The 13,278-nt window shown below is 47.4% G+C and overlaps 1 protein-coding gene across 9 annotated transcripts in view; it reads left to right on the top strand.

Moving 5' to 3' along the window:
- NAV2 (neuron navigator 2) overlaps positions 1–13,278 on the top strand; it is a 355,228-nt gene that overhangs the window by 196,818 nt on the left and 145,132 nt on the right. For all 9 annotated transcript variants that reach the window (XR_004986047.2, XM_036426216.2, XM_036426215.2 and 6 more), the window contains one exon: positions 8,983–10,084. Coding sequence is in view for 8 of the 9 variants with exons in the window: in XM_036426216.2 (XP_036282109.1) it covers positions 8,983–10,084 (1,102 nt within the window). In the remaining variant the exon portion in view is untranslated. The remainder of the gene's footprint in view (positions 1–8,982; positions 10,085–13,278) is intronic.

Genomic DNA, 13,278 nt, shown 5'->3' with positions numbered 1-13,278 from the left:
AGATAGAGAAATGGCTCGGCCAATTAGAACAAAAGCTTTCTCCTGAAACATGTTGCTTAGGATTTTGAACAAATAAGTTCAAAAGAGAGGAAGGAGGTGTTTCATGGGTGATCTGGCTTCAAGAAATGAAAGATAAAGAACAGGAACACTTTTTTTTTTTAATTATCTTCCTTGAAATGTCAGCAGTCAAATAATATCTCCTTATCCAGCTGAGAGGGAAGATTTAAAAAATATGTGTATGGCACTTTTTGAGGTACAGGGTGTGAGGGAGGGAGGGTGAGATTTTAAGAATGTATTCTCTCTTTAAGCTGCTATTACCAGGTGAAACATAAGCCCAGCTTTATACAAATGCTGCCAGCAAGTGGGGTTTGAAAATGTGCCTCGTAAAGCTGGAAGAAAGGTAGTAGAAGTTGTGTAGGAAAATGATACTTCCTTATTTTATGGCTCTTTAGTTACCAGTAGAGAAGCAAGTGACCTCATTACCCCTTGTTCACTTTGTTTTCTCCAACATAAGCTGCTGAAGTAAAAGGTATTAAAAAGAAATTTCACCGCCATTGCCCCAGCTGTGGAGGGCCTCTTTCCCACTGCCTCCTGGGTAAGAAAGTCACCAGGACAGCAGGGAACTTCATGGTCATGCAGAAAGAGGCAGCTTCATTGTTATAATAACACACTTCTACAACCTGCCCATTGGTTTGGGTCACACCTGCACAGACACTGGAGTACTCGTACATGGAATTTGCAGTGACCCATGTAGCAAGATTTCTACCATACAAGAAAAAAAAAGATCATTGAAAGCATCACAAACATTACTAAGGTTTCTAGTCTTCTGAGTTCATTTAGCTTTAAAGAGAACAGCTGGCACAGTTAGCTAAGAGGGGGAAGCCAGGCACACCTGATTTTAATTTTGAACCATATGGAGGAGTCCAGTGTGAGTAATAGATTTTAGTTGTTTGATTGATTTTTTTTTTCCAACAGCCATTTCTGGGCACCTATTAGTGCATTAGCCATTCTTGTAAGTAAGCTGAGTGCAACTGCTAGCCACTGTGCAGGCCAGCAAGGATCAGGGACCCCAGAGAAGCCCCATAGGGCCTGTAGCTCTTTAGATGAAAAGGGGTGGCTTCTGGTTTCCCAGAGGAAATGGCAGGGAAGGGAGACTGGGGGCTAAGGTTGGGTATGGGTATGAGGTGATGAGGGGGGCACTGAGGCATCCCAGTCCGAGGAAAGAGCTTGACCAAAGAGTTAGTGACAGCCAAGTGAAGGAGGAAAAAGCCGAATGGTGTAACGTATGTGCCTACCAGGGTTTGTTAGAGGACCACTAGTCTGTTAAAGCAATTGTTTTTCAAGCTAGAATGAAATAGCACTGATAAGGTAATATTTAAACTTTACAATTTCACATGATTCATTAACTATCTTTAAAAAGAATTAACCAGCATTTATTTGAGCCCTTTGTGTATGCAAGGCCCATGCTAAGCACTGGAAAAAAGTAGTGAACCCCTCACCTGTGTAGGCCATGGTGGTCAGAATTCTGTTACCTGCAGCCAAACACAACTCTTACTTTATTACTGTAATAAAATATATCTATACTAATAAAAGCCTAGGTGACTCTTGCTCTTTGTGCAATGCCCTCATGTCATCACAAGTTGGCCGCCCCCACGTTGTCACAAGATGGCCACCACAAGATGGCTGCCACAAGATGGCCATCAGGGGAGGGCAGTTGGGGGTGATCAAGCCAGGAGGCAGAAGCAATTAGGGTCAATCAGGCAGGCAGGAAAGTGGTTAGGAGCCAGCAGTCCCAGGTTGTGAGAGGGATGTCCAATAGCCAGTTTAGTCTGGGATCCTGAGAGGTTCCAGATTAGAGAGGGTTCAGGCTAGGCTGAAGGACACCCCCGCCAGTGCACAAATTTTGTGCACAGGGCCTCTAGTCTCATATAATATTGTCCATGTTAGCCATTTAAAAACATAATGTTCTGGCCCTGGCCAGGTGGCTCAATTGTTTGGAGCCTCATCTCGTACACCAAAAGGTTATGTGCAGGTTTGTTTCCCATCGGGGCACATATAAGAGGCAACCAATTAATGTTTCTCTCTCATATCAATGATTCTCTGAGAATCATTAGAAACATTAAGTACATTCAAACTGTAGTACAACATTACACCATCTATCTCCCAAACTTTCTGGTCTTCCCCTGCTGAAACTCTGTACCCATTGAACAATAACTCTCCATTCCATCCTCCAGTCCCTGGCAATCACCACTTTCTGTCTCTCTGAATTTGACTACTTTAGGTACCTCTTATAAGTGGAATTACATAGTATTTGTTCTTTCATGTTTGGTCCATTTCAGTTTGCATGTCTTTGAAGTTCATCTATGATATAGCATATGTCAGAATTTCCCTCCTTTGGAAGGCTGGATTAACATTCCATTGTATGTACATATCACATTTAGTTTGTCCATTCATTTATCCAAACAATATTTATTGTTTATCCATTGATGGACACTTGGGTTGCTTTTACCGTTTTGGCTATGTGTAATGCTGCTGTGAACATAGGTGTGCAGATATCTGTTCAAGTCCCTGCTTTAACTTTGTTTAGGGTCTTTACCCAAGATTGAAATTACTGGATCATAGTCTATGTTTAATTTTTTTTTCAGGAGCTGCCATTGTGTTTTCCACAATGGCTGTGCCATCTTGCATTCCCACAATAACACTTATTTTCTGTTTTTGTTGTTTTAACAGCCATCCTAATGGGTATGAAGTGGTAGCTCATTGTGGTTTTGGTTTGCGTTCCCTGATCATTGACGATGTGAATATCTTTTCATGTGCGTATTGGCTATTTGGATATTGTCTGTGGAGAAAAGTCTATTCAAGTCCTTTGCCCATTTTTAATCAGTTTGTTGTGTTGTTGAGTTACAGGGGCTCTTGTTGTATTCTGGATTTCAATTCTTTATTATATATGTGGTTTGCAAGTATTTTCTCCCATATCATAGGTTGCCTTTTCATGCTGTTGATAGTGTCTTTTGATGCACAAATGTTCTCAATTTTTGGAAGTTTAACTTATCTATTTTTCTTTTGTTGCCTTTACTTTTGGAGTCATGTCCAAGAAACCATTGCCAAGTCCAGTGTCATGAAGCTTTTGTTCTCTGTTTTTTTCTAAGTGTTATACATTTAGCTCTTACATTTAAGTCTGTGATCCATTTTGAGTTATTTTTTTATATGGTATAAGGTATTAATCCAACTTCAATTTTTTTCCTTGTGAATATCCAGTTTTCTCAGCATCACTTATTGAATATACTCTTCTTACCCCATTGAATAGTCTTGAAAATCATTTGACCATATATACATAGGTTTATTTCTGGGCTTACTAATCTACTCCCTTGGTCTATATGTCTGTCTTTATGCCAATATCACACAAACTTGATTATTGTAGTTTTGTAGTACATTTGAAATCTGGACTTATGCAATCTTTAATTTTGTTCTTTTTCACGTTTGGTTATTTGGATTCACTTGAAATTCTTTATGAATTTTAGGATGGATTTTTCTATTTCTGCAAAAACAAACAAACAAACAACAAAAAACCACCATCATTGGGATTTTGACAGGGGTTGAATTAACAACAACTTAAAAAAAAAAAAGATTTGTTTGTATAAATCACTATCTTCATTCTAACTTGGTTGTTCCAGGAGCTCGTGGAATTGTAGACACAAGAAGATTCAGAGCATATGGACCCAGAGCCCAACTTCTCCTCACTCCATGCCCTCTCTTTGTCATTGTGATTCTCATGCCTTCCTTCTCTCTCTTCCTCCCTCCAAGGGTTCTCCCCAAGAAGGAGTTAGAGAGAATACTGTGTTGAAGCCCGTGCCCTTATTAGTAGACATTGGTCACAGCAGTTCTGAGAAAGCTTCTCCAGCCAGGCTCAGGGCATCCTGCAGCACCAATGAGTGGATCGAGGGAGGCTCTGTGGTCTGATGGCTCACAGGGTTGGACAGAAATTGATTTAAGCAGCTCTTAAAAGAGTCTGCAGCCTGTGTGCCTGGAGTCTATATACTTAAAAAAGCGCACGCGCGCGCGCGCGCACACACACACACACACACACACACACACACAACTGGTTTCAATTACCCTTGCCTAACACATTCAAATGCTCAAGATTGACACCTTAACAAATTATAGGAAATTGCAAACATTTTCCCAGGCCCAATTATCAAGCCTTTTCCTGAAGATTACAGGGAACACTTAGGCAGGGAAACTTCCTGGAGGCAGGTTAACAATCACAGTAGGGTGATGGGAGCTGAGATCCGCAGGCCTGGAGTACACTCCCTGAGTATCTGCTGGCATTGGGATCAGACCACCAACGTCTCCCTAACTCAGATCTGAACTAAGATGCTGGGGACAGAGGGACCTGGGGCCAATGTTGCTCCTCATGGAGAGAGAGAGGAAGACATCTATGATGGACAGTATTTTCATTTACAAAGTATTTTGGTTACTGTCAGGGTAGGTGAAGGCTGGTTGCCAGAAAAACCAAGCTGTTCCCCTCCCCAAAGGAGGATTCATGCTCTCCCTAAATCCTAAAAAAAATAATAATAATAAAATAAAATAAAAGCCTTTCTTCAAAGGCATCCTGTCTGCAATATTTCAAATGAGACTTTTTCTTCTTGCTGCAATATTTCAAATGAGACTTTTTCTTGTTGTTTGCTTTGTCAGTTGGTGGTGGGTGGACCTTGTAAGCTGGTCTTTTCAAGCCAAAATGTGCAATCTGCAGGGCACAGTCTGGTGCATTAGTGGGACATAAAGTCTGATCGGGGCCCTGTGATCAGCACATATCAAAGTTCATTGTGCATCCTAAGAGGATGTCTTTATATTTTTCAATTTGACATATGGTATTTTTAGACTTACTGGGTGTGATGTAAACTGTCATTCTTACTATGTTTAATAATCAAAAACTTGTGAAAGGCATTATTTTTAAAATTATCTTTGGCTAAGCAAAGCCCAGTCATGTTGCCCTACCTGGCCATTCTCAGCAAAATGTCATGCTTTAATATGTATAAAGTTCTAAAAGTAGCCATCTTAGAATAGTTTTGAGTCTCTCCTTTATTCGCGCCTTCTGATTTGATTTCTGTTTGGTTGATTACATCAGAAAGATTTAATACAGCATAAATATTTCTTGTTTAATAGAAAAGTGCTCCCCAACTCTAGTCTTTCATAATCCTTCTATGTGATTTTTGCCAAATCTGTGAACTACTTGCATTTTTTTTTTGTTTCCTGTTTTCCTTAAATCAACTCAAATTTAATCTACATTTAACACTCATGAAACGGCAGCTTTCTAGATAGCTGTTTAGCATGACAAACTCAAATCACCTCTTCTGTGTGGGTTTCCCAAACCCTCCAGGAAGAATTGGTGGATCTTGGTCCTTGGATCTTGCACAGCCCTTTATGTGATTGCTGTGTTCTGTTTTGAGGTCTGTTGCCCCATTGGACAGTGAGTTCAGCAGCTATATTTTATGCAACTCTGTATTTCCAGTGGCTGGTGTAAGTATAATAGGTGGCCCGCCAAAATCTTTTTATGGGGAGGTGTGGACAGTCTCCTAGGAAAACACAGAGTAGGGAGCAATTCCATGTGATACAAGCCAGACAGATGCTTCAGCTGGAGGGTCTCAGACAGTGTGGCGGAGGAGAAGGCTCTGAGCTGGGGTTTGAGAGACAAGCAGGAGGTTCTGGGAGCTGTCTCAGCAGGGCCTGAGAAGCGAGTGTGAATGCCTGTCTTGCCTGCATTGTGTGAGCCCTTTCCCTCCACCGCGCACCTCTCCTGAGGGGGACAAGCATCTTCAGTTAGTCTGCACATTTCACATCTGTTTAACCCTGGGTCAGTCCTTAGCTAGATAGTTGTTGGTTAATTTCCAGATGGGTATGTTGTCCGGCCGGTGTGGCTCGTTTGGTTCAGCATTGCCTCATGCACTGAAAGGTCATGGGTCTGATTCCCGGTCAGGGCACATGCCCAGATTTCAGGCCTGATCCTCACTAGATGGAGTGTAGGGGGCAGCCTATGGATGTTTTTCTCTCATTGATGTTTCTCTCCCCATCTCGCTCTCTCCCTCTCTAAAAATCAATAAAAACTTTTTTTTAAAAAAATACCCAGAGATGCTAGGTAGGGGCATTTCTTATCAAAACCATTTTCAACAAGCTTTCCAAGTTCCGAGGAATGCATGGGAGCAGAGACAGCCCAGTGATTCATGTGTGTATGGTCAGTGCATGGCCAGTGGGGAATATGCCTAAAATTCCTTTGGGGAAAAGCGGTGTGTCTCTAGATATGACATCGTCGATCCTGTAAGGCTGTTGCGACCCGCTCCCCTAAGTCCCCTTCTCCCGAGCACTTATTTCCTAACAGATGATACAGTGGATTCATGAGTGGCATTGATTGTTTGTCCCTCCTGCTCCAGAGGGCAGGGATCTTTGTCTGTCATTGATGTATCCCAAGTGCCTAGAACCATGTCTCTATGTACTAAGGTGCTCATTGAATGTGTGACAATTGATATGAATGAATATATTGAATGAATGAGTGAATGAATGAATGGATGAATGAATGCTCTGCCCTAGGTCTGAGCCCCCACCTACTAAAGGGAAGACAGCTGTCCTAAGAGAAATAGAATTGGGCATTGGAAGAGGATTAGGATTTCCTCCAGAGAGCTGGTCTCTGGGGTTACAGGCTGCCTCCTTTCCAGTGTCGGCTGGCTCAGGCCTCACCTCAGATGCCATAAACACACCTACACAATAGAAAAGGCAATGCCTGGAAAGCTCTCCCATCCTTCACGTGGCTGTTGTTTACATGTTTTCTTCCTCAAAGGAGGTCACGGAAATATGGTCCCGCAGGAGCACTGTGTCAGGAGCCCTGGGCTCCCATCCCAGAGATGTTCGCTTCCAGCTGCATGAGTTAGGGCTTGTCATTAGCCCTCCCTGAGCCTCAGTTTTCTCATCCCTAACATTGGGCAGTCATCCCCTCTGTACCGCATGTGCGCCTAACACTGTGCCCCGACCCCCCGAGGCCCCCTGGGAGCAGCGCGGGGCTGTGAGAGCTCAGGAGGCAGGCGGCGTGGGTGGGTGCCACGAGTCTGTCTCTGAGCCAGTCTCCGGCCTCCCCAGGAAGAGATCCAGCACCGCCTCGGGAGTTTTCTTAGGGAGGATTGTGCGGCTCCCCGCCCCCACCCCCCATCCCAACCCAAATCCCTAGTAAGTCAGGAAGATGTATGTGTTTTAAAACATTGGGAGGTCTGCTTTGGATCACCCTGGGCTGTGGCTTCCCTGAGCAGCTGAGAGCGAGGGAAGCCTTTCCCCTGCCTGGAGCTCCCCCCGCCCCAACCCACCCCACCCCCGCACCGTGCGTGTCCCACACAGGGGCTGCCTTCACTCCGCTTGGGCGGCCGTTGACTTTTAAATCATAAAAAGCCGCTCTGTACACAGTTTACTCTGTTGCTAGAAGGCAGCGGAAGATAGGTATTAGAGAGAGAGAAAAGAAGGAAAGAAAGAGCCGAAGAAGCAGCCGTTAATCCTGCCGGCTTCTGGGCACCGGAGCAGTTACGGATGACAAAGGCTAATTAGAAACATGAGGAGTTTAACCAAAAACACTTGTGACAATTGGAAGGACAGCTTCTCCGGTAGGAGAGTGTTTCACAGGGCGTTGTTCCGGGAGAAAGTGGCTGCCGCTCGGTAAGTCGTGTCACCCTGACTGCAAACAGGGACGTGTGTTCTGGGTCTGAAGTGCTGCATCCGTCTGCTCTGGGCACCGGGTGGGCGGGTGGGTGGGCGCATGCGGGTGCAGGTGGGCACGGGGCTCCGCCGCCACAGGCCTTCCTGCTGCCTTGGCACTGAGGGCGCCCTTGCTCGCAGCAGGACTGCATGGTTCTGGCTGCTCCTGAGGAGGGCACTATGGTGCTCACATCCGTGATATGGGCCGCCTTGGTGGTGAGCAGAGAACTCTGGCTGGGAACCCGCCCTTCCCAGAATAAATTCCAGTTCCAGTTTGGAAGTATGTTGAGGCTTTTCTGAGCAGAGTCTGGCCAGGGACATCCCCTCTGAGCGTGAAGGGGAAGCCTTGACTTTCAGATGACCCGTGACAATGAAGCCCCGTGCACGGTTTATACGCTAAGCTGAAAAGTCTTTCCTATGTTAAGTCTGGTCTGAATCGTGTTTGTAACTCTTTAAAAGTGCCAAATGGGGAAAACAGATCTGCTTTGATAGGACTTAGCAACTTCTGTGGGCAATCATCCTTCTGTGAAGATGATACTTGGTTTCCTTCTTTTCCTCCACCTTCTCCCCCCAAAAAATATTTTTATTGATTTTTCAGAGAAAGGAAGGGAGAGGGTGAGAGGAACATTGATGTGAGAGTAAAACATCAAGCGGCTGCCTCCTGCATGTCCCCTATGGGGCATGTGCCCTGACCTGGAATCCAACAGGCAGCCCTTTGATGTATAGGGCAGGAGGGTGCCTAACCAACTAGCCACACTGGCCAGGGCCTTTCCTTTCCTTTCCTTTTTTTTTTTTTTTTTTTTTCCTGTTCTGTTTTAATGTATCAGCTATATTGTTTTCTTAAAGTTGGGTTGGATAATGCTCAATTGTTTCCCGTAACTGGGAACGGGTGCTGTGGGCTGAATGATTCAACGCAGTAGACCTTTCCTACATCCTTCCTACAACACCACCAGTGTTTGTTGTTTTTTCCCGTAAATATAAGTGTTAATTGTGCTCTGTGCATGCACATTTGATGCTCAGATCAGCGTGCCTTTGCACAGCAAGTGCGGGAATGTGAGCTGTTCGTGATGGAGAACAGGAGGAAGTCGAGGGAGGATTTTAAATTAACCTCAGGTAACGCACACACAGAGCACGGAGTGGGGGGGTCCTGAGGCACTTGGGCTAGAAGTGATCGGCTGAGGAACCGTGGCCAACCCTCCTTCCCGTCAGTGAGACCCTAACTCAGCCTTCCTTCTCTCTCCATCTCTGCAGAGCCCGTGGCCAGCCCAGCCTCCTCCCACCCCGGGATGAGCGAAAGCGCACCTGCCTCTTTTGAGAGCGGCAGCAGCTCCACCCTTGCTAACTGCGGCGTCTCCTCGGCCATTCCCCAGCCCGGCACCGCCACCAAGCCCTGGCGCAGCAAGTCCATCAGCGTGAAGCACAGCGCCACGTCGTCCATGCTCTCGGTCAAGCAGCCTGGCCCTGAAGCCCCCAGGCCCAGCCCCGAAGCCTTGAAGCCGGCACCCAACACCCAGAAGTCCATGCTGGAAAAACTGAAGCTCTTCAACAGCAAAGGGGGCTCCAAGGCAGGGGAGGGCCCTGGGTCTCGGGACACGAGCTGTGAGCGGCTGGAGGTTCTGTCCAGCGTCGAAGAGGGCGATGAGATGGAGGCCCCCGGCCGCACGCCCTCCACGGCGGGCCCCGCATCCAGCAGCCCCAAGATTGCCCTCAAGGGTATCGCCCAGAGAACGTTCAGCCGGGCCCTGACCACCAAGAAGGGTTCCCCAAAAGGCAACGAGAAGGAGAAGGAGAAACAGCAGCGAGAGAAGGACAAGGAGAAAAGCAAGGACCTAGCCAAGAGAGCCTCCGTGACCGAGAGGCCGGACCTCAAAGAGGGGTCCAAAGAAGACCCCAGTGGGACTGCCGCCACCGAGATGCCAAAAAAGTCCTCCAAGATCGCCAGCTTCATCCCCAAAGGGGGCAAGCTCAGCAGTGCCAAGAAAGAGGCCCCGGCCCCTTCCCTCAGCGGAATCCCAAAACCGGGGATGAAGAGCATGCCCGGGAAGTCCCCAAGTGCCCCTGCCCCTGCCAAGGACGGGGAGCGGAGCCGGGGTGGGAAGCCGAGCTCGGGGCTCCCCCAGCAGAAGCCCCAGCTGGACGGCAGACACTCCAGCTCCTCCTCCAGCCTGGCGTCCTCGGAGGGCAAAGGCCCCGGTGGGACCAGCCTGAACCACAGCATCAGCAGCCAGACCATCAGCGGGTCCGTCGGGACCACCCAGACCACAGGAAGCAACACCGTCAGTGTTCAGCTACCTCAGCCCCAGCAGCAGTACAGCCACCCCAACACTGCCACGGTGGCGCCTTTCCTGTACAGGTAGGAGCAGCCGCCCACCCCTCCTGGGCCATGGACAAGGGGCCTTTCTGGTGGCTTCTAGGTGATGGAGGGCAGGAACCAGTGCTGCCCTCTGGGAACACTTAAGTCAGTGGTCGGCAAACCACAGCTCGCGAGCCACATGCGGCTCTTTGGCCCCTTGAGTGTGTCTCTTGCACAAAATACCACGGCCGGGGCGAGTCTATGTTGAAGAAGTGGCGTTAGAAGAAGTTTAAAAAATTTGGCTCTCAAGAGAAATTTCGATCGTTGTACTGTTGATATTTGGCTCTGTGGACTAATGAGTTCGCTGACCATTGGGTTAGGGCAACAGCTGAGATACCAGGGATCAGCTCTCTCAGAGGTAGAGGCAGTGCACTTGAGGGAGCAATGAATGTACTGCAGGGCTTAGGGAGGGTCAGAGAAAGCTAGAGAGAGGAGGTCAAGTTTGAGCTGACCAGGGATGAATAGGAGTGCACCAGGCGTGTGGGGGTAATTTCAGAAGCAGCAGCAGCACAAGCAGGTGCGTGAGGGGTGGTTTGGTGTCACTCCACAGGCTCCAACATCAGCCCGTCCTGAATGTACTTTAAAAATGAGAAACCCAGCCGAAACCGGTTTGGCTCAGTGGATAGAGTGTTGGCTTGCAGACTGAAGGGTCCCAGGTTCAATTCCGATCAAGAGCATGTACTTTGGTTGCAGGCTCATCCCCAGTGAGGGGTGTGCAGGAGGCAGCTGATCGATGTTTCTAACTCTCTATCCCTCTCCCTTCCTCTCTGTAAGGATATATTTTTGTTAAAATATATATATTTTTTTTTTTTAATTTTTTTTTAAATGAAAAACCCAGAAGCCACCCTGCTGAGTAGCTGAGGCTTCTTCTCACAGAGGGGTGGTCTTGGACGCCGTTTCTCAGCACAGCACGCAGAGTAAGCAGGTCTCCAGGCCCTGCTGTGTGCTGGGATGTCGGAGGAGAGAGCAGGAGGAGGGAGACGGGGAGCGGCGAGAGGGGCCAGTTCTAGAAGAAGGAAAGAACCCAGGGTGTGCTGAGGAGACAAGCCTGGGCGTTTGCATCTGACTGTCCTTCTGTCTGTCCCTCAGTCTCTGACTCTGATAGCAGCACATCCATTGGGACAGGCGTGGAGCCAGGTGCTGCTGCTTGCTCTGCTCTGTGTGGTTCTGGCCCCGTGAGAGCCTCTGCAGAATGCAGGCACTGGCCGGGTACTACTTGGTGCATGTGGAGGAGTCCTCTCCATCGGATGGAAGCTCCCCTAGCACTGTTCCTAAGGAAGCCCCAGAGCTATGCTCACAGTAGTCAGCTTGACCCTGAGCTTTGGATGTGTTGTGTCCTTGGCCAGGCTGCACAGCTGAATGATAACCGATACCTCTACATAGCAAAAGGGGACTAAGGATTGAATGATTGAATGCCATATAGGCTCTCATTTTATAGTTTCCACTCTAGGTACATATACATACACAGCTGCACACACACACTCATACACCCATAGGTATGTGGAAGTACATCAACAGTCACATATAAGCACAGGTACACATTTGTATATAAAATGCCAGTGCACATATGCACACATGTGTGCTCATAGCTGTTCATAGGTTTAGACTCGTGCCCATTCCCCTCTCTCCCTGCCTGAGCTGTGTCCTAGGAGATTGTTAGCACTCCTGCCAATAGCTGCTGGCAAGACTGACTGGAGTGGCTTCAGAGTAAAGTGAGCCGGGTCCAGCCAGTGAGACAATGTCAGGCCTGAGGGTCACGCCCGAACCTTTTAACTGGGAGCTAGTCATCTTTTTATTAAATCACGTCATCAGCTCCGCTAGCAGGCCAGAGAAGGGGGCCAAGGCTTAGATAACGACTCAGCGCTCGTCTGCACGCACAGCTTTTCATACAGTTGTTCTCTGAACAGTTTTCAAAATTAAAATATATGGCAGTCTTTGATCACCATCAGTCCCATTCCCCCCTTTTTTTGGGGTCTGGAATCATTTACAAGTTTATAAAAATATCTAATCTTTCTTTAAAATTTAAAGCTTTTTTTGTTTTGTTTTCTTTTTGTTAATCCTCACCTGAGGATGTTTTTCCCATTGGGTTTTAGAGAGAGTGGAAGGGAGGGAGAGATGGGGGAGGGGAGGAGAGAGAAAGAGGGAAAGAAATATCTATATGAGAGAGGCACGTCGATTGGTTGTTCCCCACATGTGCCCGACTGGGGCCAGAGATCGAACCTGCAACCCAGGCACATGCCCTTGGCTGAAAATCGAACCTTTTACCCTGCAGTGCATAGGCTGGCGCTCTAACCAGTGAGCAATACTGGCCAGGGCAAACATTTCAAGCTTCTTTTATGAGAGAATACACTCTTAATGGTAAAGAGCAAGCGTCTGGCAAGTAGGAGGAAGGAGAAAATTCTGTGTGTATCTGTCAAGCCTCATGTTAAGCTTCCCCGGGCTGATGTCCCTCTGCCCCTCAAGATGCCTTTGCTCTTTAGGTGAGGCAGGCAGAGGCTGGGGAAAAAAGCGCTGAGAAGGAGCCGGGACCCCTGGCCTCTGTCCCTCCTGCAGCACCCTGTGTGGTCCCTGGATTGGCCGCAGGAACCGCTGCTGAGTGAGCACCAAGTGTCTGCAGAGACCCAGCTAAGAGCTCTTCATGCCTCGGCTCATTTCTTCATCCCCATGATTCTATGACCTGCCTACCTTTTTTGAAATCTTCGTTCTATAGCTGAACAAGCGGAGGCTTAGAGGAATTAGATAACTTGCTCTCAGTCACAGAGCTAGTAGCCATGAGAGCTAGTGTTTAACGCCTCGGCTCAGTGAGAGAACGTTGCTGGTTGCTGCACTGTCTCTGCTTTGCAGGTCACTGCATCTCTGTGCCAGATTGTCTGCATCTCTAGAGTGAGAGACTCGATCAAAGAGGTTTTTAAAATGGTGCAGACTTCCTTTATGCATTAAATCGCTCTCTCCAGTTGATGGCTTCCCCCAAATCCTCTCCATGTTAGTGATTTTTCCAGGGGATGAAAGGAAGATAAATCATTTTAGGAATCACTCAAAATGAATTTGATTTATCAGTGTAGAAGCAACAGTGAATGCCTGTTTTCACTTTTATGTCGTTCCACATGTGGTTTTTGTAGCAGCCAGGAGAGGTCGCCGTTGTTCCCATTATGCAGATACAGGTCCAGAGGTTCAGAGGTGAAGTGACTTACTCT

This window comes from Pipistrellus kuhlii, unplaced genomic scaffold (assembly GCF_014108245.1).
Source record: "Pipistrellus kuhlii isolate mPipKuh1 unplaced genomic scaffold, mPipKuh1.p scaffold_m20_p_9, whole genome shotgun sequence".
In the NCBI taxonomy this organism is placed as follows: Eukaryota; Metazoa; Chordata; class Mammalia; order Chiroptera; family Vespertilionidae; genus Pipistrellus; species Pipistrellus kuhlii.
The sequence above is the reverse complement of the archived record's forward strand: the minus strand, read 5'-3'. Positions and strand labels throughout refer to the sequence as shown.